This window comes from Vulpes vulpes, chromosome X (assembly GCF_048418805.1).
Source record: "Vulpes vulpes isolate BD-2025 chromosome X, VulVul3, whole genome shotgun sequence".
Lineage (NCBI taxonomy): Eukaryota > Metazoa > Chordata > Mammalia > Carnivora > Canidae > Vulpes > Vulpes vulpes.
Genome location: NC_132796.1, coordinates 92657794 through 92685335, shown reverse-complemented (window position 1 = coordinate 92685335; position 27542 = coordinate 92657794). Strand labels below are relative to the sequence as shown.

General features: G+C 40.1%; 1 protein-coding gene across 7 annotated transcripts in view; it reads left to right on the top strand.

Annotated features, from left to right (window-relative positions):
• Window positions 1-27542, top strand: part of TENM1 (teneurin transmembrane protein 1) — a 796092-nt gene that overhangs the window by 664038 nt on the left and 104512 nt on the right. For all 7 annotated transcript variants that reach the window (XM_072744131.1, XM_072744132.1, XM_072744133.1 and 4 more), the window contains 3 exons: window positions 10223-10366; window positions 18615-18864; window positions 26863-26883. In XM_072744131.1, the coding sequence (XP_072600232.1) occupies window positions 10223-10366; window positions 18615-18864; window positions 26863-26883 (415 nt within the window). The remainder of the gene's footprint in view (window positions 1-10222; window positions 10367-18614; window positions 18865-26862; window positions 26884-27542) is intronic.

Below are 27542 nucleotides of genomic sequence, written 5' to 3'. Positions count from 1 at the left end.
CATAAATGAGTGAAGACAAAGGGATCAAGTGTGTGACCACTGGTATGAGCTCATACCTTAGAGATGAGTGAATCTCACCAAAAATGAAGAAAATATTTAGTTGTACTCCTGCCCATATTTTATAATCTCTTAACTAATGCAAGAAAAAACAGACTACATTTTGCACCAGATAGTGACAATGGTGCTCTATATAACACTTCGCAGGTTTGCTTCAGATTTAGAGGTCCTAGGATGGCCCTCTGGTAGGAAGAATGATGACCACCAGCCACCAAAGATGTTCATCCCCGGAATCTGTGAATATATTATGTTATGTGGCAAAAGAGAATTAAGGTTGCTGATCAGCTGACTTTGAGATGGGATGATTATCCTGGACTATCCAGGTGGGCCCCATGTCACCACAAGTGTCCTTGAAAGTGGAAGATGGAGTCAGAAGGGGAGGCCAGAGTTAGAGGAAGGTATAACTATAGCAGAAAGGCACAGCAGGGTGAAATATTGCTGGCCTTGAAGATGAGGGAAGGGTACCAAGAAACAAGGTTGTTGGTGGCTGCTAGAAGCTGGAAAAGGCAAGAAGACGGAGTCTCCTTCGAGCCTCCAGGAGGAATGCAGCCTGCTAAGATGAGCTAAAACCTGATTTTAGCTCAGTGAGACCCATTTCAGACTTCTTAACCTCCTTAACAGCAAGATGACAAATCTGGCTCATTTGAAGCCTTTGCTTGTGGTAATTTGTTGCAATAATAGGAAACAAACCTTGACCAATACTCATACTGTCCCAGTTATAGCAAGAATTTTGGTAAAAACTATGACTAGAAAGTTCTCCCACTCTTCTTACTTTTCATGCCAGGTAAATATGAACCCCTGTTACACCCATTTCTGGGTGATAGAGAAAGAGGAGATCAGCTATTAAACAAGCTGAATTCGAAATGATGGTGAATATCTAAATTGCAATGCCCACTTAGTTTGAAATGTGAACCTTGTTTCGCATGTAGCTCAGCTGTAGGGAATTGATGTCATCCCTAAGGGTCTCAAAAGAAGAATAGAGGGTTGAGGGGCAGCCACAGTGAGAAAGGAGTGCTTGAGATCCTAGAGTATCCCATCATTTTTTTTTTGTTTTTGGAACTGCAACAGATTTCGCAAGTGGAAGGACAATACCAGAGTGAATAAATTACCAACAGAGATTGTGTGAACTACTTCTTTGGCGAAGTATCAATGGCAACTGATAAGATTGATTAATCCAAGTACAATATTGATCAAGTAGAAGAAGAGGAAAATCACCCCCAGGGTTGCAGTACAAAAACCAGAATCACTAGCTCATCCGGCTTAAAGATTTTGCTGTCTGATACACAGACAAGACTCCCCTGCTAAAAAAACTCCATCTGTGCATTTGAAATAATTTGGCCCTAGTACTTGATTCTCTAGCTCTAAATGAGGTATGATGTGTGGAAATCATTGTATATTACTTAGCTTCTTTCCCAACTCTGCTGCTTGCAAACAATGTAAAAAAAAATCATTGTTAAGTTCAGAGTCCTGTTAAAATTCTAGAGATGGCTTATTTAATTGGACAAACTGGCTTGTTCGGGGGCTCTGATCTGCATCCATTATATGAATTTTGTCAAAATAATTCCCCATGTCCGCCTGGGCCTGCATACATTATCAATATGTAATAATGCATTCTACCCAGTCTTCGTTTTAATTAAATTAAATCACAGCAGTTCGGAGTCCTGGAAGTTCAGGAAATCAGCCATTGCCTGTAGTAGCACTGCTATAAACAATTCTATTTTTTTTCAAGGTTATTGGCAACAACAATTGCATAATTATTTAGTACAGTAGTTTGGCAAGAAAGAGTGGTGTTGCAGGGAGAACTAGACTTCCTAAAGGTTCGCAGTGCATAGGAGTCTGTCTAAATTGTGTTTGAGAGAAACAAGGGAACATTAATAGTAATAGGTGCTAAGCTACGATTGCTTTGTGCACACAAAACATCGCCGAGAATGATGCTTCAGTGTTCATAAATTTCCCTTCAGTAAAACCTACGCAGGCTGGGCAGCCACAAAACTCGCAGCCACTGAATATTTTAATAATAAATGGGTAGTGCTTTACAGTTTGCAAAGTACTCTCATGTACATTATCTCATTTTAATCCTTATAACATTCCTGCCTGGTAGGCATAGGGCGGTGAATATGATCTTCATTTCACAGAGGGGGAAACTGAGGTTCAGAAAGAGCAAGTGACTTGCCTAAAGTCCTCTACAGAGTGAGAATTCAAATTCAGATCTCCGGGTCCTGAGTTCTGCATGCCTTTCACTGCTGCCTCTTTTCACTAAATTGACCAACCCACCTTACCGAGCACCCAATTCAACGCCCCAGTGGCTTTCTGTCAAAGAAGCTAGCAGAGATAATAATCTTTCATCATTTCTCTCCACTCATGAATTCATAATCGTTAACTGAGAGCAGGGCTGTTTTATCCATTCAGCTTTATAGGCGTAGCACCAAGGATATGAGTTTTTCAAGGGCCTGAGAAAATGTTTGCAATCTGAAAAATAAGTATATTGGCACCAAAATATGAAAAGAAAACCAGAAAATCAACGTTAATAAAAATTTAAATAAATGTCTACAAAATGAAGCATTATGTCAGCTCATCAACTACTTCTAGATTTTTACACTTACCTATGAACTATGTTTAATGCAGGGTATGGATTGTGGGTTATATCCATTTTAGTATGTTTGACAAGATGTGAGATAGAACCTCCAAAATGAGAGTGCCTAGAGCCTACCAGGGTTTTTAAATGACCCTGATATCCTGGTAAGCAAGTGGTCCATGCCCATTTCAAACTACTGGTCACACCCATTAGTGTGTGACCAAAAATCCATTTGGGGAGTCAACCAGTATTTTTTTTAATGGAGTAGAATGGAATAGAGTGGAGTAGAACAAAAATGAATAGAATTGAAAATACCAGAATGTAAAGCTATTAAGAGAGTATTGTTTTGGAAAACTTGGTTTCAATTATACGTGTGTGTATGTGTATGTGTGTCTCTCCCCGTGTGTGTGCTGCATCACAAATGGCTTTCAGGCATAACAATCTGAAAGCCATTGGTAAGATGACATAGTCAAGAGACAGACAATTTAAATGGTTTTCCAGACCACATGTCCTATTTTCCAAGTCCGTATTTATGATTGTTCTTGCCTCCTGGTCCCCTCTACCAACCCTTACCAGAGCTATATGGAGATATTTCTCGAAGACTGGGTGACCATATAATTTATCATTCAAACCAAGAGACTTTTGAGAGTAAAAGAGGATGTTGTTCATAATAACATCAAAACAACAGCATAACCGGGTGCTGTTTTTGGCCAACCGGCATACACGGTACTTCTTCAAGGCTAACCCTGGCCTCCTTCCAATCCTTAATCTCTTTAATTCAGAGCAAATGAAACGTTATTTATTTAGCGCTTCTGAATTGTGGGTCTTGCCCTTACTAGCTGTGATCTAGCATCACAGGAAGAAGCTTTTGCTTATGAGTCACTGGATTTAGCTCTGGTTCTGCCATTTACTAGCCAGATGACCTTGAACTAGTCACTCTACCTCCCTGACTCTATCATCTCATCTATCAAGTGGGAGTAAATATATCTTCCTAGTAGGTTTTTGTGAGTCTTCAAATTAGTTGAGACACAAAAATGTATTTAACTGTTGTGCATCAGACAAATGTAAGGTGATATTATTTTTGTGATAGTATTAAGGAGGCCATAGATGAAAGTTCCAAAAGGTAGGTAACCCTCCAGGGTCTGGCTTCTTTCACATGACAAATTATCCTGCTCTGTGTAATATCCCCCATATCTGCAGTGCTCAGCGGATCACCTGCATGGCACATAGAGCAGCTCAGTAAAGGTTTGCTGAGTCATTAAATAACAGCCCCCTTATTTCCATTATAACATTGTATACCTTTTAATCAATCACAATGTTTTAAAAGATAAGCAGTCCATATTCAAGGTGAATCTATTTCCTAAAACCTCTCCTAAGAAAAAAGGCGTCAGTACAGCTAGAGAATAGTAATCTTTTGTTTTACTTCATACTGGGAGGGGGGAAAGGGTTTTTCTTCATTTATTTTTGACACTCTAGAGAGAAACCAACCTCTAGCCACCCTGACCTTTTTTAAATCTCCCAAAGATACCAAGCCTCAAGGCCTTGCACACATGCTGTCCTCTCTCTAGAATGCTCCTCCCTGTACTTCATAAGATAAATCCCCCTCTGCACAAAGAAGCTTTTCCTTATTTCTCCATTCTACCTTAAATTCTCTTGTTACACTCGCCACTAATACACTTCATTTTCCCATCATAACATTTATCACTCTGTATGTGTGTTGGTTTTGTTTTATGTTTTTTCCTCTCACTAGAATGTGAGCTGCATGGGTGAGGGGTAGGGGTGGCAGTGGTAGGGGGAAGTGCTGTATTGTTCTGTCTTCTTTATCCTCATATCTCCAGTTCCTGACAACAAGAAAGACCCATTAAATATTGCATATTTGTTGAACACATACAGAGTGAACAAATGAACAAGGGCAGAGGCTAGAGCGGACCCCTTAACCTTGCCTATATAATGGGATGATGTGCCTGCCAAGGGAGAGGAGAGCTGTGCCCAGGTACATGAAGGCACTCACAAATATGAGTGTGAGCCACATTGTCCTGCCTTCATGGCACCTAGGTCATCCAGGTTCCAGGTCCACTTCTATGCAGCTGGGCTCGAACAAAGCAGCCAGGAAAAAAAAAATCTCATTATATTAGATTTCAGTGTACAAGACCTCTTGGCAAAAGTATTGTGTGGCTACCTCACTGCTAGACACTTTTTAGTCTTCTTACTATACTTTTTCTTCATTTAACTACCTTACTTTTTGCGCTATCATGTCTGAACCTTATTTTTATAAACTGCAAGGGTGTAGATCCTAAGTATTACCAAATCAAATCCAGTGCTTCATTAAAAAATAATATATTATAACCAAAGAGTTTTTAAAGATTTATTTATTTGTTTATTTGATGGTGGGGGAGGGGCAAAGGGAGAGGGAGAGACTCCAGCAGACTCCCCCACCCACACCTCCCAGGTGTGGAGCCTAGCATAGGGCTTGACTGCATGACCCTGAGATCACGACCTGAGCTGAAACCAAGGGTCAAAGACTTAGACGACTGAGCCACCCAAGTGCTCCAAATAGAGTTAAAATTACTTTAGGATCACAAAGATGGTTCAACCTTAGGAAGCCTATTGCCATAATTCACCACCTTAATAGATTAAAAAAGAAAACTATGTGAATATTTCCATAAGTGCTGAAAAAGCACTTGATAAAAATTCAGCAGCTGATTCTGACACTCCTAGTGAGCCAGGAATAATAGATAAATCAACAAAGCATTTCAGGCCACTGGGCAATGTGTCAAACTGAGGAGCCTCTGGAGTCATCCTATCCTATGATAAATCAGCAGAGAATAGGAAAAGGTAGAAGTTCTAAGAGCACATGCCCATTCTCAATAGATAGCATTGTATCTATAGAGTCTTGGTCTGCTGTGGCCATGGCCTTCACTTGGTTCCTTAGGTCTCTTGTCCTTTGTTGTTCTTGTTTGTTGTTGTTTTGCATTGATCTATGATTTTTAAAGAATGGGAAATGTTTATTGTTCTATTTAATGATTCCTTTTGGATAAAAAAGTTTTCGTCTTGTTGTTAGTTACCTCCTAAATGTCATGAAACTATTTTTAGATGTTCCTTGAGTTCGTGAGGTAACATGTCAGTTTCTCACACTATCAGACTACGTTTAATTATGTATTGCCTTCATAAATGCAACCATTATGATTTCTGAAGCCTTAGCCTGAAGCTGTTGAAAATCATCCGCTTGATCTTGTCATATTTTGCACATTAGCTTCCTTGCATAGCGTCTTTACCTTGGCTATTTTTAGTGTCAATCTATCCCAGCGCTTATAGATGATTCAACAGTCACTGAATTGGATGTAAGGGGCACGGTGGTCCTCCGCCTTCTTACAGTCCCCACATTATACAAATGATGCTGCCCAGAGAAGTAGAATGGTCATTCAGTTCTGTTTTCCAATGTCCAATGACTTTGGGGAAACAAGCTGCAATCTTTATTCATAAACCAGTATAAGGAAGTCTTCTTCATAAGCCAGTGTTAGTATTTGCAAGATGACTGACAATGAAGTCAAAGCTGCAATCCTGTGACCAGGCTGAGGCCTCTGTAAATGTAACAGTCCTACCCTGACCATCAATGACTCTTGGTTAAGAAACGTCCCATTAATATCTCTGTGCAGGGGTGAGGGAAAAGCATAGGAAGACAGAAATCCAGGCAGAATGAAGGGTATCACAAGGAAGGCAGTCACATCATTCAGAGAACATATTCTGCTCTTTTCTCACCTGCCTTCCCAAAAGAATACATTCCAGCATAGGACCACACTATACCAGCTCCTGGGAAGGATAGTCTGGGACTCCCCTTCCTTACTTATCTCGGCCCACTGCCAGACCAGTGTGTCTTCTGCAGCTCCTCTATAATGTTGATGAATAATTATTTTTTCCTTCCTCTTACACTGTTCTTCCTAATCCCCACTCCAGAGCACCAGATGCTGAATCTGCAGCCTGAACCGTGCTATGTTGATGACCAGATGTGATAGGCAACAGGCTGCCCTGAGAGACGGTAGTGGTCTGTTCTGCTCATAGCTGAGACTCAGCTGTCACAGTACCAGAGTATAATGTGGGGGCTCAGCATTTTCATTGCCAGCCCCCGAATAGCCCCTTTCCCCCTATATTTAATTATAGGAAAAAGAGTAGGCATTTAGTGCATTACAGTCTGCTTCCATAAGAGAAGTCTAGGATTGGTTGCCTCTGTATTTGCCAGCTTCCTCTGCACTTGGAGAGTAGCTCAGCTCTGTGGGGTGAAAAGTCTGCCTTCTCATAAGCCAATTGCAAGTTCCAAGATTATGTTAAAGTGGGCTGCTGTCAGAAAGAAACCTTGCCTTGTTACTCCGAGCAAGAAGCCACATGCAAAAATATCCCGACACACAACCATTCTCATTAAAGTTAGTTGAAACTTTGGACAAGTCTTAAGTATAAATTATAACTTTATTAGCTCATAGAGCTTTCTCCCAAGAAAGTAAACCTAATAAAAATTAGAGGGAACTTATTAAGTGGCTGCCTTGTTGCTATTTGCTATGACTAGGGGAAAAAAGTAATATCATTGTGAGGTTTGCAGCCAATGCACTTTTTTGTTGTGGACTAGAGAGCAATTCAGAGAGCAGATATGAGGTGAAAAGAGTATGTCTCATTACCATTGCATTGAGAACTCTTTAATTGATACTTTATAAAAACATTTCCTGCCACAGAGTGAGGAGGATCTTTAACTGTTACTCAGAGGGAAAAAATCTGGCTCCAAACCACCATTGGAGGTCACCAGGGCACACTACTTATTTGCAAAACTGCATAATCACCTTCCAGAGAAGGGATTCTAGGGGAGCTCACAAGGCTTACAATGTACAAAAAGCAGACCCTGACAATGGTAGGGAAGGAGATGATGGCTTTCAGGGAACTTGTAATTGTCACTGTGATTATTTTAAACTTTTAAATGTTGGCAAGAAGAGCAGAAACTGTGTTATTCTACATACCAACATGGCCCTAAGTATGCGTTCTCACCACCTGATTTTGCCAACATGAGATACGGTGTTCTCCTTAGCTTTTGGGTTTAATCCCCAACTAGAATCGATCAGAAAGAATCCTGAAAAAATACACTTTGGAATCATAGAGTGTTAGTGCTCAAGGGGCACTATTAAAATTATCTAATGCAAAAGTCTTTGATCTGAGATCTCTATTTGGATTTCAGGAGGTCAGTGAACCTCCTAGAATTACATACAAAGTTTTGTGTGCATCCGCATTTTTTTCTTTTTTTTTTTTAAGATTTTATCTCTCAATAGAGATAGAGAGCACGAGCAGGGGAGGGACAGAGGAATATGGAGCAGGAGAAGCAGACTCCCTGCTGAGCAGGGAAGCAAGATGCAGGGCTTAATCCCAGGACCCTGAGCTGAAAGCTGTGCTTAACTGACTGAGCCACCCAAATGCCCCTCATCTGCATATTTCTAGGAAGAAATCTAGGAAGAAGACTCTTAACTTTTATCAAATTCATAAAAGTTTCCCTGACCCAAAAGGGTCTAAAAATCATTAATTCTAGTCCATCGTGCCCCACTCTGACTTTCTTACCAGTGAAGAACATGATTCTCAGAGATGCAGAATAATTTGTCTGAGATGGAACAGCTAGTTGATGGCAGACCCAAAAGTTGAAGTCTTTTCTGACTCTAGCTCTAAAACCAACTCTTTCCACACTCCCAGAGTTGTTTAGCAAGCATCAGGGCCCATGATAAGATATCGAGGAGATTGTAGACAGCAATGATTTGTGCCATGACTGTAACCTAAACTAGAACACTTTTGAGATCCTTTTCATCACTGAAATTCTGTTTCCATCCAACTTAATAGACAACAGCATTGACACGGGATGATCCCGAACTAATTTCTATTTAGAAATTATTTCCATTTTGCTATTAGTCTTTCCAGCCCCTCATTGATCTCCTTTGCTAATAATGCTTGGTTAGGGCCAGTAATAAAATGAGTTTGCATTCCATGAGTCTTCATGCTGATGGCATGGCAGCTGATGGCAGGGTGCAAGGGCATCCCCATAATTTGCAGGGCCCAGTGTTAAATGGAAATAACAGAGTCTCATGTTAAAAATTATTAAGGATTTCAAGGCAGTGGCAGCAGAGCATTAAACAAAGCAGGGGACCCTTCCAAGCATGGGCCCCTGTGCAACTGCTCAGGTCACACACCCAGTGAAGGTGGCCCTATAAGATCTTAATTAAAGCTTTGATATAGCACAGGACAGAAAAAAGCCAACCTATTATTTAAAATTGGCCACAGATGATCCACAACATTAGAGAGTTGTATATTCATGATCATAAGGACTTTTTGGCTTCTCTGTGCATATATGCTCTCTCTCTCTCTCTCTCTCTCTCTCTCTCTCTCTCACACACACACACACACACACACACGAACATATAAATCAGTTTGACTAAAATTACCATCTTTTCCCTTCACACACTGCCAAATACCAAAACCAGTTTGCTTTGATTTTTCATCTTAGGACCTATTGTTCCAGCATTGTTTAAGCACACATTCTCATTACCAGTTTTCATAACCAAATGCCAAAAGAAGGAATGATTCCTCCAGGGGCATGTAAAGAGTCAGGTAGAGACAGATGCTGGAAAGCAATGGCCAACTTCTAGCTAGGGATATTGTAAGCTGCCAGAAAGGGGAGAAGCAGCTTCAGGGTGTGCAGCATCGTGAGCCAGAACTCTCAGGCTTAGATCATTATGAGGACAGAAAGCATTGTAAATTCGAGAACCAGAAATCTGGGGTTCCTGAACAGGTAAGCAGATTTACCAACTGAGGAAATGCCTGGTATTTGGTATACATGAGCTAGACATATTTCTGTAGAGCAGAAGCACTTCCCATTTTAGTGGCATTCCAGGGTTCCAAGCTTAATGCACAACATCTGTGCTCCATAAGAGTTGAAGCCAAATGGTGGGTGATATCCCATTGGTTAGCTATATGCAGAAACCAAAATATAATGTGCACAAGGTGGAATTTACACTTACAGTGCTCTAAGCGAACTCAGACTTCTTGGCAAACTGAAGGCCAGTTAGCACAAAAGAAAATATAAAATGGGCAAATCGATTTTTATTAGTCTCGTGTGTTGTATAAGTGACCCAGTACTCCAAAACCAGCTTCCTAAGTGCATTTTGCACTCTAGAGAGATAAGAAACCAGCCCTCCCTGCGCCTCTCCTAGAAAGGTAAAGAAAGAAATTATATCAGCATAGCTTACGCCTTCAGAGAGCTTTACAGTACAGTCTCCAACCCAAAAAGCCCAAAGCTTAATATCCATAAACATATGGTACACACCTAATGACAGCACACACTCAATCACTCACACATGTATGTATCCGCTATGCACTGGCTGATGTTCACTTTTGGATGCCAATGCTATGCTAGGTGCTCTGCTGTACCGTGTGAGGGTAAAGGCATTTGCAGTCAAATTTCAACCCAGATCAGAATTCAATAGCAAATGCAATACCCACAGAATTATCAACCAGTGTAAACATGAAGCCAATACTTTAAAATTCTCTAATGTATTAACTCTTTGTTTGCAGTATCTGTGGGATATGAATATGAAACATGCCCTGACTTTATTCTCTGGGAGAAAAGGACAGTCATCTTACAAGGTTTTGAGATGGATGCTTCTAACCTAGGAGGCTGGTCACTGAATAAGCATCATATTTTGAATCCTCAAAGTGGTAAGCAGCTTTTTATTTTATTTTCGAAGGATATACAATTTTATATTTTTAATATTTAAAGATTCTGTTTATTTATTTTAGAGAGGGGGGTAGGAGGAACAGAGGGAGAGGGAGAAAAAAAACCTCAAGCAGACTCGGTGCTGAGCGCAGAGCATGGAACCCGTTGTGGGGTGGCGGGGCTTAATCTCGCAACCCTGAGATCATGACCTGAGCCAAAACCAAGAATCTGACACTCAACCAACGGAGCCCCCCAGATGCCCCAAGGATATACAGTTTTTAAATCATACTCTTATTTTTATTTTTTAAGAATTTGGGGAAACTGAAATGTCCAATTGGAAGGGGAATGGTTTAATAAATGCTGATAGTCATGCAGTAGAATTTTTTTTTGAGAGAGAGAGAGAGGGAGAGTATGGGTGCACAGTAGAGCAGGGGCAAAGGGCAGAAGGAGAGGGAGAGATAATCTTAAGCAGGCTCCACGAGCATGTAGCCCATCATGGGCCTCGATCTCATGACCCTAAGATCATGACCTGGATCATGCTTAACCGACTGAGCCACCCAGGACTCCACAGTGGAATTTTTTTTTAATTCTGGTAAAAGATGCATAACGAAGTTTACCACTTTGACAATTTTTAAATGTACAATTCAGTGGCACTAAGTACATTCACAGTGCTGTGCGACTGTCACCATTGCCCATTTCCAGAATATTTCATCATCCCAAAGAGAAAATCTATACCCATTATACAGTAACTTCCCATTCCTCCTCCCCCAGCCCCTATTCTACTTTCTGTCTCTATGAATTTGTGTAGCTTAGGTATCTCATGTAAAGGGAAAGATGTACGTGCTTTTAAGGATTTTCATACATATTGCCAAGTTTCCCTCAAGAATAATTGTCCATTTCATGGTCAAGAGTGCCCATTTCTTTGCACTTAAGGAGTTTTTAAAATATTTATTAATACTGTCTTCTTAATGCAATATATATACACACATCCATAGTGCTATTTATATGTATTGCACATATGCAACACATATTTGATGCAGACAACCTCGTAAAGTACAAGGAAAAAAATTACCTTTAAGTCCACCACCTAGATAGAGATGGCCATTTAGTATATTTCTTTTCAAATACAACAGTCTGATTTCAAATTAGTGCTAGTATAGTGAGACCTCTTCACCCCAAAGTTCTGTGAGACTGGGTTTTAAGAATCATCTATCATCATTGCTCTATCCCAACTAATTGACCAGTGTATCTGCCACTATAACCAACTTTTTAAAAAAGTAAAATATAATGTTTCACATAATCTAAGACTCCATCAGTTATACCATTACTTTATGGAAAATGCTGCCAATTGCACTCTGGCATGAAGTGATTGCAAGATATGTACTTATTTCGGAGATGTTAAAATGTGAGGCAAAATGTGCACCATAGGATTGAAGAATCATCCATCCAAACCAAGAATCATCGGTTTTCAAAAGGCTTTGGTGAACTCTGTCCCATTTTAAATACAACAACCCTGCAGTGTGACATTAATCCCATTGAAAAGGTCAAGCATCTGAGGCTTGCACCCCCATGTTGCACCATTCACAAGTGGCTAGAGCCATGTGCTTCTTTCTCTCCACCACTATCATGGGTCCACATAAATGTCAGTAGATCCAGTGAGAAGCTAGGAACTGAGTCCAGGAACAGTAATGAGTTAAAAAGAAGAGGTAGGAGGATAAAAAGAAGAGGTAGGAGGAAGACAGAAGAAGTGAAAGAATCTAGGGAAAGAGGGCAGCCTTGACTTCACTGAGTTTTAAGTCTCCTAAATCCTGGACTTAGGAAAAGAGGAAAAGACAGAGAAGCAGGACACTGTCATCTTCCATCTTTGCCTTCTTTGAACCGCTGTTCCTTCTGTCACTTTCTCCTAGTTTGTAATTTATATGTTAACTAAATCAGAAGACGAGACCACAGATGGCCCTTGAGCCCATGCATCTCTCGGATAAACTGATCTCACCCGCACCCCGCCCCCACTTGTCAATGTTCCATCCCAGTTCCCTTACCTTGTTTTGCACCCTATTGGGAAGTCAGTCATTTGTGTTCCCATCCAGCTTTCACTTGAACATCTCCTGGAAAGTTTTCATTGCAAAATCACATTCTTTTTCATCCAAAGAGGCAGATTCTGAGCAACCTTCAGTAGAACATGGACTTTGGGTTATTTCTCCAGGACTGGGGATGTGAATGTCTTGAGACAGTTACAGTCTTCCCTCCAGCCATCCCTGTATGCATCTTACCTTTATAAAACAGCTAGCTAAAGTCAGGTTATCTTGTAAGGCCATGAACTGACCAAGGCTAAGAGATCCATTTTATAATCACACCCATGATCTTACTTTGTTTGCACCACAGTTGAGTCAGCTGAGTCAACCAGCCACAGGGGCTGGGAAATTTTGACTGGCAAAGCCAACCAGGTTTGCTTCAACCATAGCATGGCACCACCTACCATTGCCCCCATGTGGGACCCTGAAGGTAAATGAGCCCCTTACTGTATGCATTCATTAGACCTCCTTCCCCTCTTTCAAGGAATATTCTAAATTCCATTTCAAATTATTTGTTTACTTAAGAGCAAAGATTCAGGCACAGATATAAAATGTCAACTTTTTTCTGTTGTCCAAAGGAGAATCACAGTTTTAGAAGTACAAAAACGAAAGGGCAGATGCCACTTATTAAATTATGAGGTTTTTTGTTTTGATTTGAAAGAGTTTGACATTTTAAGCAGCCGTTTCTTTTCCACTCACTTTTATTGGCTTGTATGGATTGTCTTTTTCAAATGCCTGTCATTGACATTAAGCACAAAGTGGGAAATGACCTCAGTCGAAGCAGCCCCCAGCTGTGCGCTCCCAGTCCTGTGTCCTCTTACCACGTGCTTCACACCGGGTTAGAAATTCAGAGCAGAGGGGAGCCATTGAGAAAGTTGGCTTTGTCACCCCCCCTCCGATTTCCTCAGATGTGTTCCCTCCACCCTTCCCTCACCAGCAATTAGGTTTTCGGCAATAGGTACAGAGTTCTCTCTAAAAATCTTTTTTTAACACCTTTTTTTGAAGTATAATCTATACTCCATACGACTCACCCGCTTTAAATGTACACTTCAGTGATTTTTAGTAAATTGTAAAGTTGGGCAGCCAGCACCACAACACAACTGTTTTAAAATATTGTCACCCCCAAAAGATTCCTCGTGCTCACCCCAGCCCCACTCAATCCTATCTCTTTCTCAGAATTTTATTCTGAGAATTTTATTCTGAGAAAGAAACCTTATTTTAGATAGTTTTTTTAAAGGAACATTTGTCCATTGTATCATCTCATTTGTAGGCACATTGTATTTCTAACCAAGAACTTGTCACACTTGCCAGGAAACAGATCTGAAGCCAGCTCTGCCACTGCCTTTCAGCCTGACCTTGGACACGAACACGTCTCTTGGGATGTTTTCGAAGTCTAAATCCCACCCACCAAGGCAGTTTTAGAAGTAGGAATGATAAGTGTGAAGCAGCAGCTTTGAGAAGACCAATTTAGAAAGCAATGCTCTTTCCCCCTCAGGTCAGACAGTCTTTTCTGACTGATTAAGGCAAGAACGACCGTCTTTCCAAATTCCCCCACTCCACTTCTTTCTGGAAAAAGCCTAACTCTTTAGGCACCCTGCTTTTTTGATCTGAGACAGATGGCAGATTAGAAACAAGAATCTATCTTCCCCCAATTTCCTCTCACTGGTTAAAAAGACACCTGTAATTAGATTGGATGTCTGCTGCCATTCATTTCTTCAGTTTTTCTTTGGTTCCCAAATCATTATGCAGTGGGTAGTTTCTAGAAGGCAGTGTTTTCAGACCATTTGTCATTTTAGCTGCAGCAATTATATTTACCTGACAATTAACCATTGGTTGTGGAGAATTGTTTCCAAATATTATGCCTGATATATATAGATGGTTTCTACTTTCACCGAGATAAAAAAAAAAAAAAAAAAAAAAAAAACACCAGGAGCTTGTGGTTTTCAATATTATTCCTTCAAAATACATCCTCTTAGTGATTACAGGGAGTACATATCCGTATCTCTTAAGATAAATCAGTTCTTTAAAATTATGAGTAATAGGGCAGCCTGGGTGGCTCAGTGATTTAGTGCTGCCTTCAGCCCAGGGTGTGATCCTAGAGACCCGGGACCGAGTCCCACGTCAGGCTCCGTGCATGGAGCCTGCTTCTCCCTCTGCCTGTGTCCCTCTCTCTCTCTCTCTCTCTATCTATCTCTGTGTGTCTCTCATGAATGAATAAATAAAATCTTTTAAAATTTTTTTAAAATAAAATAAAATTATGAGTAATAAAAATGTGTATGTCAATCATCTATTACAGAGGTAAGCTATTTGTTAGAGTATATCATGATATCAAACATATCTCCCAGTGTGTCCTCCCAATTGAGTGTTAAAAAATTATTAGACAAAACAATCCAGGGTACTAATTGGATACTGTCATCTGTCTGAAATGGATGAAGAATTTCTTTTAGCTTAGCCTCCAAAATAGGCCAGTAGCTTGTCGACAAATGGTTTTACTGGGAGGGGAAGTAAATTTCCATTGATCACACTGGCATATCTCCCAGTTTGTGTTTATATCCTCTCAGTCAAGTCCTAAGAGAAATATGTATTGTGTCCCTCGTTGTTCATAAGTCTGAAAAATGGTTTCTTCTTTGAAATCAGCATAAAGCACCACCCACTGGCTTCCGAGGGGAATTTTCATTTCAAACTTATTTATAAGCTTCAAAAGAAGTTCTAAGCAAGGTAGCAGGAGGGTATGAGTAGTGCATTTAAAAGTGTACTTAACTTATTAAACAACAGACCTGGCTTTTTGGCAGAGAAAACGAAGACTGAAGGGAGAAAAGTCACAGTAGGCCCCTTTCAGTGGGGTTTCTTTGTTGACTGTCAACCAGACACCCAATCCTTAGCAGGAAGTTGGCCTTCACATAAATAATGTGTGTTGTCCTAGGATCATTTGATTCTGTTTTCAAAATGAGCATGTGTGGCAGAATAAACTGGAAGGGAGGCAGCAGTAATTGATCAAGATTTCCAGGAACATAAACAAAATATTTTCAAAGCAACCTTTTGCAGAAGAATTGGTGTTAAATCATTGTTGCTAGATGGTATGCCCCGGTTCTATGTAATGGAAGGTTAAACAGATTCTTGAAACAACAAAAACACCCTTCAAAATGATCTATTTTTCCAGGGCAATACAAAAGGGGTTTGCCCATTTTTGTTTTGATTGCTTCAGCTTTAAACAGGAATGGTAATTTCAGTACACGGGCACTTTAGTACCTTGCATGAAAGCAAGACATCAATTGTTGAGATGTAATCAGAAAGTACATTGCCTTATGTTTTATTTCCTTTAATCATTCTTCTTCTTTGATGGAGTGCTGGGCTTTCTAATAGAAAAGGGGAGTTTTAGAATTGCAGGCTTAGAAGAATGGTTTAGAATAGCCATCTTTAGTTTTTAAATTGCCAGGAGCCTGGTAATAACATGTCATTTTGAAGGTAATTGTTAACTATACCGTTATATTGATATAAAAAAGATGGAGATCTACCTGTGAAAATAGATGTTAATGGCAAATCTGGTATTTCCACGCCAATAATTGGACATATTTTTGAATGATATACCCTATAATGTATTGCTGAAATATAGACATGCTAAACAGTTGGTTTCCTCATTTGTTCGAGAACATATCATAGTCTCATTGGTAGGATATTTGGTTAGGGATCATCAGGAGGTTTCTTTTCAATGATGTTGTGTGGCCATCATCCCAGTTCTTATTCACTTCCTCCCTTCATTTAAACTGTGGTGTTGATTGCACTGCAATTAACTGTTTTTTGGGAAATGAAATTCACTCCTATTAATCTTACTTAATTAACTGTTCTAAATCTTAAGAATTTTTTTTACTGCCTAATAAAGTTATTAATAAAATTAATAAGAAAGTAGTGATCCTCGAGATTTCTCACAGTTCTGCAATAAAAGACCAATTTGTTGGGGCATAAACTCATAGCTGCTCCTGCAGATCATATGTTGAAAAAATAGCCAGAAATCACCTTGGGAGGGAGAATCAAAATACCTAGACTTGAAACCCAAAAGCTATATGATGAATGGGATTTGTTTCCTGAAAGGCGCCTTCTAAGTACATATTTGGTGTCATGGTATTGTGCATGTTTTATCCTCTTATTTATTTTTCCAGCAATGTTCCTATTTCAGAGTGATCAATGGTTTCTATTGTAGGACTGTGGGACCAGAAGTTGAAAGAACTGAGGAAGACATTTCAGGAAATGTTTAGGGAGAATAACAGGCAATCCAAGGAGATAGATAGCAGGGGTCATAGGAAGAAAAAATAAGACTCTATAGGATTACTGCATTCATTCATTTGCCATCAGTTACTTCAGCCTGATGCGCTGGCATGCCTTCTCGCACCATGGATGTTTTACCTGCCCAGGCTCATTCTGAGCCAGCTTGAGCACAGCAGTACTTGTTCCTTGGATTTTCTGCCCAGGTTCAGCAGGTCTGCAAAATCACTGGGATTTGGACAAGGAAACTACAAGAGACTCAAAGCCTATTTTGAACATTTACTGAGCTCTTATAATGACTTGGCCACTGGCACTGGCACTCAAATGCAGAAAAGAGTAAGACAGAGGGTTTACGTTCATGGAGCCCAGGTTCTAATGGAAAAGATAGAGAAGGTAATGAAAACTGCATTATACAGCGTAGTTGGTGTTATCACGGAGCTATGGGCAACAAACCACGTGCTCAAAGAAGAGAGAGTAACTCATTCTGCCTGGACAGAGCACTGAGGAAAACTTAAGTTGAGCTTTGAAGGATAGGTAAGAGTTCCCCAAGCAGACAAGATGAGGAGGGCTTGCAGGATAGAGAGAATGGCGTATACAAAAGCAGAACAGAATGGAAGAAGGTTGAAAGCAATTGCAAATAGTTCACTATCGCTGGAATTTAAGATACAAATAAGAGGATGATGAGAGGGGAGACAACAAAAGAGTAGACAACAATCAAGTCATGAAGGACTTTGTATGCCTTAGTAATAGGGAATGTGCCCTTTATCCCATAGAGGATTTGGAGCTGTTGAAAGATTCTAAGCCACACACTGAAACAGTCTCAATGGCAAGAGTGGGAGCAGTGCTTGGGAGAGAGGTATGCATGGAGACCGGGAGACCAAGAAGTTAAGAAACGCTGGACTAAAGCAGTCATGGTCATAATGGAGGCGACAAAACTGGTTCAACATATTTTAAGAGATAGACTCAAAGTGGGTTTCGGAAAGAATTAGGTTGAGAGAATGCGGAAAAGAGCAGCCGTGGTCATGTCCATATTTCCAACTTGGGTAAATTCATGCATAGTGATACCATTCATGAGTGGGGAACACAAGAGGAAGAGCAGGAAAAATAATGAGTTCAGTTTTACACCTGTTGCATTTGAGGTACCTGTGGGGCATCCAAGTGGAGTGATGGAGCAGGAAATTGCATGGCAGGTGACAACTCTGGGTAGGAGAAAATTTCAGCATATAGAGATATGAGTTAAAACTGTGAGAATGGATGAGATTGCCCAAAGAGAATGCCTGCACAGTATTTTCCAGCATTTTCATAAGTCAGTATCTCTATTTCCTGCGCTGATGATAGTGAGATATGGTCCAAAAGAGTGGAAAATTCAAGTCCTTTCTTATATCTCTGAAGTACATTCTAGCAGTATGATTTTTTTTTCTTTTCACAGAAGTAGATTACCTTCCTGATGGTGTTTTGCTAAGGTTAATATTAAAATTGACTGATATTTCCTATTCAGGAACCAGTCAGTTGCATAGTGAGGGTAATTTGAAGTCAGACAAGTGTGTGCAGCCATCAGGAGAAAGTCAGCCAGAGATGAAAAATTAGCCACAGATGATTCACAGAGCCCAAAGTGAACAGGAGATCATTAAAAGTTTTTCATCAAATGTTTTATTGAGGCATTTAGAATCAGCACCAAAGGGTCTGGATGTATTAACCCATATCACAGATAGATAAACTGAGGCAAAGTGTTAGGCTACTGTACGGTGTGGCTGTGCCGTTAAATAAAACTATAGGCAATGTGCTTCACTCCCAAGTTTTTTTATGCCAGGCCAAAGCTCCATGCTGCTTTGAACAATGAGAGAGATTCAAATGTTGCTGAGAATATTGTGTGGTAATTGTCTTTTTTTAATATTCTGGTTTTTTTTCTTGGATCTAGGAATCATACATAAAGGGAATGGAGAAAATATGTTCATTTCCCAGCAGCCCCCAGTCATATCAACCATAATGGGTAACGGACACCAACGGAGTGTAGCCTGTACCAACTGCAATGGCCCAGCTCACAACAACAAACTCTTTGCTCCTGTTGCCTTAGCTTCTGGCCCTGATGGTAGTGTGTATGTTGGCGACTTTAATTTTGTAAGACGAATATTTCCCTCGGGAAACTCCGTTAGTATTTTGGAATTAAGGTAAGTCTCCCCTAATCTATGTTTGCTTAGCGGATAAGGAAAAAACAAGACTGCAATAACACGAAGAGAAAGACATTGCCAGAAAGAGCAGAAAGTGCAGTTGCCTGTATTGAAGCCCTGAGCTAAGATGCAGGAATAGGCACAAAGGACGCAGGTCAACATGCCAGTTCTTCCTGCTTAATCGACCTTTGAGCGCTCCTTTGGAGAACCAGGAAGTGTTGACATCCCTGTACATGTGGCTTCCCTGTGGGCATTGCCATCACTGACATGGATCCCAGTACTTCCGAGCGCTCAGAAGAGTCACTCAACCTCTGCTGGTCACTACAAAGACTGATCGAAAATCTCTAATTCATTCTAGCAGGCAGAGGTAAAGTCTACATTTTATAAGTTCCCCAGGTTCAATCTTTTGAAGTGGTCACTTCATAAAAAAGAAAATGGAAGTCTGTGTTTGTGTGCCCTGATAAGGAAGAACTAGTTTTTTACACTTAAAAGATCTATTCCATGGGGGGGGGGGGGGAATTAAAATCTTCATCGTTAAGACTTTCTCACTCTGTTCTAGGAATTTTCTTGAGAGTACAAAGTATTTTGACACCTTTTGAAAGGAATCTGTACCTTCTGGTATTCCATGTTCTGAAGTTACACAGACTACAACGAAATAGACTATGGCTTAATCAGCTTTATTTCTCCTTTTCTGAGGCTATAAGATACAAATATATGCCCTCTGGAGTCCTAGAAAAGGGAAGCACCCCCTCCCATTCCAGTGAGGATAAGTCAAACGTGTTCCTCTCTCCTGGGTAAATTGATAGAATCTTCCCTCCAATTAGTTATGACAGCTTTATCCCTGACACATACCTTTAGAACTGTAGGCTGAAAGTTTCTCTCTGTTCGAGAAGATTTTGATGCCATCCCATAAACTAGTCCATAAAACAGTTGTTGCCTCAAGCATCACCTCATTGACCTGAAAGATAGTGACCAGAAATAGTGACTGAGAGAGCAGAGACACTGATGGAGCAACTTCTACATACAAAGCACCATCGAGGCCAGTCAAAACATCTGAAAAGTCTTGGGTCATTTCCATTTAACATTATGTTCACACAAGCATGGAAATTTGAATATATGAAGACATTCCTTGAAATTGTTCAGATTCTCATGCTTGCTCTGGAATCTATCTCCTTTTTTCTCAGACTGAGTTAGTCCTTCGTGCTTAGCTGGGGACATCTTCCAGCCCCAAGCACCCATCCGTTTTTCACATTAATTCATTCCAATTTTAATATGTTTCTTAATTATAATTGCAAACATCATCATAGAGAAGAAAGCTGTTAAATCCCTTGACTGATAAAAAAAATAGACTGTAAAATTAAGATTTTATAAAGATAGAGCACATCTAGAGAGTCTAGAGAGGTACTAAGTCATAGCATCTTGCCCTAATCAAATGTTCGTGTACCTTAGGATCTCACACCTCGTGGTGACTTGTCATTTCCAGCAGTATATCTCTTTGGGCACCTACTTACTGGAAAGTCAATGAGGAAGGCTGAGACAATTGTATACCTAGATTTAGAAATGATTTATACAACATTCAACACTGTTTTCAACATCCTGGGGATGCTCTGTATACATGATGCCAAACATTGATGGAGCACTGAATGATTAATTCACCATCTGAATGTTTCCAGTCATGCAGATACTAGCTGTCAGGTAGACAAAGACCTTGTCTTACTGAGCCTATCTATATAGCTAACCCTAGAAAGCCTATATATCTAGCCCTGTGTAACTAACTCATGAAAGGAAAAACCATAAGATTAGCTATAAAAACAAATACTAATACTAATAATATTACTGTTAAAGAAAACCCAGTTAAGTTTGGTCCTTTCCTTTGTGATTTAAATGCAAATTTACCTAAGGAGGAACAATTTTCATTCACTGATGAGATTCTCCTTTGCTCACGGATCCTTAACAGTTCACAAATTTGCATTTTGGTCCAAAGTATCTTATGACCTTCTACACAAAGTCATTTGAAGAATAAAACAGCATAACTTGGACCCCAATTGCAAAGTAATTTTCTCAGGATAAAGAAGAATCCATTTCTGGCAGTGCGAAGTATTGTCCAATCCCTCTATTCATTCTTACTCCACAATACTATTCTCTCACATTGTCACAGCTCTTCAAACACATAGGCATGCACACACCATGAGCTCACACACCCAGGCTCTCTCACTTAGGCTGAGTCTCTCTAGTTGGCTCTTCTGAACTCACATCCTTTAGAGCAGTTCTTCTTAACTTTTTTTTTTTTTTAATTCTCAGGCCCCTTTCAGAATATATGGAGGGCTGTGGGCCATCTCCCCAGGGGAAAAAAAAAACACATTCACACAAAATTGTACATGTGTTTCCCTTTCTCCCTACATGTCCCCACCTGCCAGCAACCCACACCTTTCATAGGCTCATGGTTACAATTCCCTGGATTAGGTTCAAGCAGGAAAAACGTAGTTCTCTCTTGCATTAAGTTCAAGGAGAAAAAAAATAGTTTTCCCTTCTCTACTCTAACCCTCCTGTTATTGGCCATCAGAGAAGTAAACTGATTGAATTTACATGATCATTTTGACCCAATTTATAGGTAACTCCCTGTTTTACTATAGTTAAAACCATAAAACCAGTGTATGTCAGCAAACATTATCTGTCATGTTTACTCAGAAACTAATAATAGTTCTTATTAGATTCACCTTTTTTGAAAAAAAGTGTTTCATCAGTAGCCTATACTGTGTATGTTGTATCTTGGGCATAGAACTGGTGATTTTATACATTTGCTTTATAAATTCCAGATTTAAACTTCCTGGGGAGAAATAAGTTGATACAATAAGCCTTCACTATGTTAAGAACCATAATGTTCAGTTGCTTCTATTGCATATAGATAGAAACTTCGTTTGTACCAGTTTTTTTCATTGTTGTTAAAGTCAGTTAATTTAATTGCTGCTGCCATCCCCCCTCCCAGTGTGTATTAGTCATTTTACTTGGTTGAGTCATCTGTTTCCTTGGAAACACAGACTAATATAGTCATTATGTTATTGGTTGCATTTAAAGCTGTGAATGGAAGAGCAATGTTGTCAATAGGTTATTACAGAAAAGGATAGAGAACATTCTAGATCTTGACCCTCTGTCAAGGTTATTCATTATATAATTTAACCACTCTGCTCTCTACTTCTCTATCTATAAAATTGATTTCAAGTTAATATTTGAGCATCTTCTTACATGTCTCATACAGTTTAACTTGTTTTAAGATCCACAGATGTATAGTTGCAAGCTCAAAGTTTGATGGCATTTTGTGCTCTGACATAAAGCTTGCTCCTACTGGATGCCCTTCTAGATTTCCTTCTCTTCCACCCTCTTGTTTCATAGTGAGCCACATTGATAAATTCCAGGTGCCCCTTGATATTTCAAAGATTGGAAGACTATAGATTTTTCCTTCCTTAGCTCTGCTGATCCAAACTGTCCCTAATTGAATTTCTTTCATCTGAACTCCAAAGTAATTTCATTTTCATTGGTTGCCAATCATTTATTTCCTCTAGCTGGCCCCCCATTGGCCGAATAGGGTTGGTAAGGAAAAGCCAGTTCTGTCATTATCATTAGCAATATGGCAAGAGCAACAATATTATTTCTTGTTATTTAAGTATATAGTAGCCCTCTGCCTGTTTACTGCAGATTTCATCCACACATATCATCTTAGTGCTTTCTTCTGGTGGGAAATTGAGGTAAGATAATTAAGAAGGGAAGCTTATAAGATCATTATATAAGTAATTAAACCTAAGGGAATCTCAAAAATATATTCTCTGAAGATTTTTTTAAAAGATACATTCATTTCTGTGTGAGATAGTTTAGGTCTAATTATCCCTGTGGATTTGCTTCTCATGTTAAAAGTTCATACACACACACACACACACACACACACATATATCAGTAACACAAAAGTGACATCACAGATTTGTGAGATTAGTGTTAGAAAAGTCCATGGAGGTATCTGGTGTAACATGGTGCCTACGACATGCCTGACACTTGATCACATCTACTTTGTTTGATCCCTTTCAGTAACAGGAAACTTAAATACCCTTCTAGACAGCCCATTGCATCTTTGGAGTGCTCTTTTAGAAAATTCTTTCTTACACTGAACTGAAATCTAAACCATCCACTCGGTAGCAGCAAATGTTAGCATCTGAAGCAGCACGGAAGACACTTTCTTCTTTTACCTGACACATTTCCATGTGTGTGAAGACAGACATCATAGGTTCCTGAGCTTCCTCCTCTTCAGTCTAAATATCCCCAAGTCCTCCAACTATTTCTCATCAATTATGACTTCATTGCTTTTTCCTTGGATTATAGCCTCAGGGTCACTTTTCAGTTCTCTAAAACTAACAGGGATAATTATATAAGTAAAAATAGGAGGTACCACATCAAATGCTTTGCAAGAACTCAAATATGAATATCCTCCTTGCTTCCCTCTCATCTTCTAATTTCACAAATCTATTATAAAATTTATTAAGCATCAATGCAAATGATTTTTTTTCAAATGATTTATTCTTTATAAAAACCTCATGCTGATATTGTTCAAGATGCTGAGATTCTCCAGATATTTATTTTCTCCTTCCCTTAAAATGAAAGAAAGAAGAAAATAAGAGCCTGGCAAATGCTTCTTGGTATCTTGAGTAATTTGGACTCGACAAATGTCAACGTGACATAAAAAAAAAGTTATCTTGAGATTCTACTGTTTCTTTTACAGCGACTGGTTAATATTTCCTCCATTGTTCTCAGGACTTGACTCTTGTCACTGACTAGAGATCAAGTAGAGCTGGAATAGCACCCACTTAGGGGCAGTTAGCATGCAGAGAGGCAGTGGAACCTGGACTTTGAGAGCTCTGAAAATACCTGATAAATGACCAAGAATCATCCCTTTGTCAGCAGCACTGGAGCTGCAAATAGAGAAACATTCCATATAGATGAAATAGGTGATTACCTTTCCAGGGTGAACTCTATATGAGGGGTAGCACTCAACGGCCCCCTCCACCTGACCCAAAAACATCTCTGCTGGTCTTCCAAGTGCCCAGATTCCCACTCTAAGAAATGTGCTCCTTTGAGTTGAGACACTGCTATCCCAAAGAGTCCCCAGCACAGGAACTCCTGTTAGAATGACCCATCAAGCTAAAATCATCATTAATCCTTGGGCATGGATTCTTTTATTGGATTGTTTTCCAAGGAACTGCTAACTGAAAGCAGGGCCCTAAAATGCAAGATAGGTAAGAAGTGAGAAGGGCAAGGGACAGAACCAGAACGTGAGGGAGGGTAGTCTTAGGTGAGGGTTGCTGGAGTTGGAAGCTCTAAGAAGTCAGTGATTGGCAGGAGTGGGAACTCAATCTTCAAAGGAAGAATACCACGGAAAGATGAGTAGGGAGGGAAGACCGCTTTTGGACATCAAATATTTCTGGCTAAGCATAAGGAAAGAAGCTGAGAACAGCATGTGAAAAAAGTGAAGTGCTACAGCCACCACAGAGCAGGCCAGGCAAACTCATGAAGCCAGGTCACCAGGCAGCAACTCCACAGCCGGTGTATTCTCTCTTTCTCCATCCCCCACCTCACAAAAGTATAAAAGGAATAGGTTGAACATTATGCTAAGTGAAAGAAGCCAGACACAAAAGGGCACCTGTTATAGGAGTCCATATATAGGAACCACCCACAATAGCCAAATCCATAGAGACAGAAAGATTACTCACTGCCTGGGCCTGGGGCAGGTCACGCATGGGGACTGACTGCTAATGGGTATGGGCTTTCTTCCTGAGATGATGAAAATGTTCTGAAATTGGATGATGGTGATGGTGGCACAACTCTCTGAGTGTACTAGAAACTGCTGAATTGTACTTTTGAGAAGGGTGAATTTTATGGTATGTGAATTATATCTCAGTAATTTTTTTTAATTAAAAAGGAGTAGATGGCCCTTTTAATCATCTTGATCCTGAGAAAATCCAAGATCAACTTAAAGACCCTACCATGGGAGCATTTCTTAACTCTAAATAAAGATTTGCAGTTCCACTCCTTTCTCCTCCTGACTCATGGCAAGCTTCAAGTCACTTGGTTGCCAGGTGGCAGTGCCTACCGATGGGCCCAGGCACTTGTGAAGAGCCCACACTGGCACCCCAGCATGTAGTCAGTTGCTAGCTAGACAGCAAACTGACTTTGGTGGTGGCTCAATCCTAAATCCTTCACTAAAAGTAATTCTGAGACAGAACAAGGTCACACACTGGAAATAAATTCCGTCATTTTCACTTCCTCCTTCTGAGATGTTAATGAGAGAAGCTGTTCTGCATAATACGGGACATCTTTCCAAATTCACAGTGACATTACTGGCAGGATCAGAAGCAGCTGCAAGAAAGTCAAACCACTCTCCTCCCCATCCCTTGCCATCACCACTTCAAAACCCTTTGTAGCCACACAAAGGGTTCTGTACCATGAGAATCTGCTGTAAACGAAGCCACGTTTTAATGAGGTCCTTCTAGTACTTCCACAACTAAACTTCCTTCAGGAAATGATTAGAGCCAGCCTTGAGCGCACTCACCTGCTAATTTAGAGGCCAGGAAAACAAGCAAGTGTCTAGAGATAAAGAAACTCAGAGAGGTCCAAATGCCCGAGGCCAGGTTTCTAATCAGAGCTCCCAGCCTTACCTTTTGACCTTTTGTGTCAACCCACAGGATACCTACCCTTTTGAGGCAGGCTAGGGAAAGAGAGAAAGTCAGTGGATCCTGACCCATGGCCCAACTAGTCAAATCCCAGAAAGATTTTCTTTAAAAAGAGTTGAATCAGTAGGAGCAGATAGCTTCAGATGAAACCATTTTGTATCTTCTCTTCTTTCCTGACATTCCGAAGAATAAGAACATTTTCTAGTTTAGATGAAAAGATTTGTTACCTTCATGTTTTTTAAAATGACATAAAGGGCCAGGTTTAAAAGGATTTTAAAATTAAAATGACTAGATTTCACAGATGATTATAGCCTTTTGATTCTGGGCAGATTTGACCCAAAGTCGGGCCTGCACGCAGACTGTGTGCCCGATGTGAGAAGCCTCATCCCAGGTCCTGGAGTACCCTGTGCCAAGGGGTTTACCAAAGAGGGGCCCCCAAAGTGTTCTGCTTCTTCTGACCTGACATACCTGTTTTGCCTACCCCCCCCCCCCCATTGCCCGCTTAGAGCATAGATAATTGAAAGACTCAAGGCCCTAGTAGTTGATGTACATGACGTTTTATTGAAGCTATTTTGATGCAGCAGTTTTGACACCAGGGACATTCTGCCGTGGACTAAGAGAAAACCTTTATACTTTTAATCTGTTAAGTGTTTTTTTTAATATTCACAAGTAATGTGCTAATGTACACGAGAGATGTCCACTATCTTATTTCTGAGAGCATGTAAGTGGCATTGGGCTAGATTTGGGATGTCCATTACACACAAGGCTTGATTTTATATTTTGATAAAGTGGCTTTCAAAACAGAGTCTGGAATGGTCAGAACCTTTGCAGTGGCTACTTCTTCAAAGCCTAGCCCAGTGGTTCTTAAACCTTATTCTGTATCAGAATTCCCAGCTGAGTTTGTTAAAAACAGAATTCCCATGCCCCACTTCCACCTGGAGGTTCCAATTCAGTATGACTGGGGAGAACCCCAGGAAACTGCACATGTGGCAGGAACCCAGGTGGTTCTGATGAAGACAGTCCAGAGAGAAAAAACTGCCTGAGAGTTTTGCCCACCCACCAGGCAGGGTATTCAATCACTTTGACACCATCTTAGGAGGAGAAGCCAGGAGGGATCGGGTCCTTTTTGGCTTGTACATCTGACAAAATGATCCCTATGGAGTCTCTAATAGCTGCAAACTGAGTTAGGACTAGGTGTGTCTGGTTAGATTTGGCTTCTTGAATGATACTGATGACTCTCTATTTGTTTTTACTTGCCACTCGTGGATAACCTTGTGCACCCTAGAAACAGAGATACCAGACATAGGTAAGCAAACCACCCGGGCAGCTACCTAATGACCCTTCTTGCCTAACAGCCCATCTCCTAATAACGGGCTAACAGGGAGATTTTACTTCTGAAATAAGGTGAAAGGAATGATGTGAAAGTGCATTTAGGAGTTAGGATTCAGGTGTCTGAAAAAAGAAGAGAGCTCCACTAATGGGAATTTGCTGGAAGATCAGACTATATCGAAAAGAAAACAAGATAAGTGAGAGCTGGCAGTTCAGTACTTCATGGGAAAGCAAAGCTTTGAGTCTCATTATGTTTTCCTTAGGTGATACCACAAATGAGTCTGTAAGTTCAAATAGATTCAATGTTTTCAAGTTGCAGTAGAAAAAGAGGTGATACGGCAATCTTCCCAGATCCAGAAATATAGTTGACGAGTGTATTAAGAGACAGTGACCACGATGACCCTCTTGAATAAGATTTTTCCTTTTTCCTTTTGTGTGACCTCATGGTTTCTATTTCTTCCCACCAAAAAGAAATAATAGAAAAGCTTTAAACCAACCATTTACCGACAACGGCACAAAGCTCTGAAATTAATCATAATGAGTATTTCTATTCAATTTGTTTATGCATTACACTTGTCAAAACTGTTCTAAATTACCTGAAATTGCATAGGAGAAAATTGAATTTGTTCACTTCTG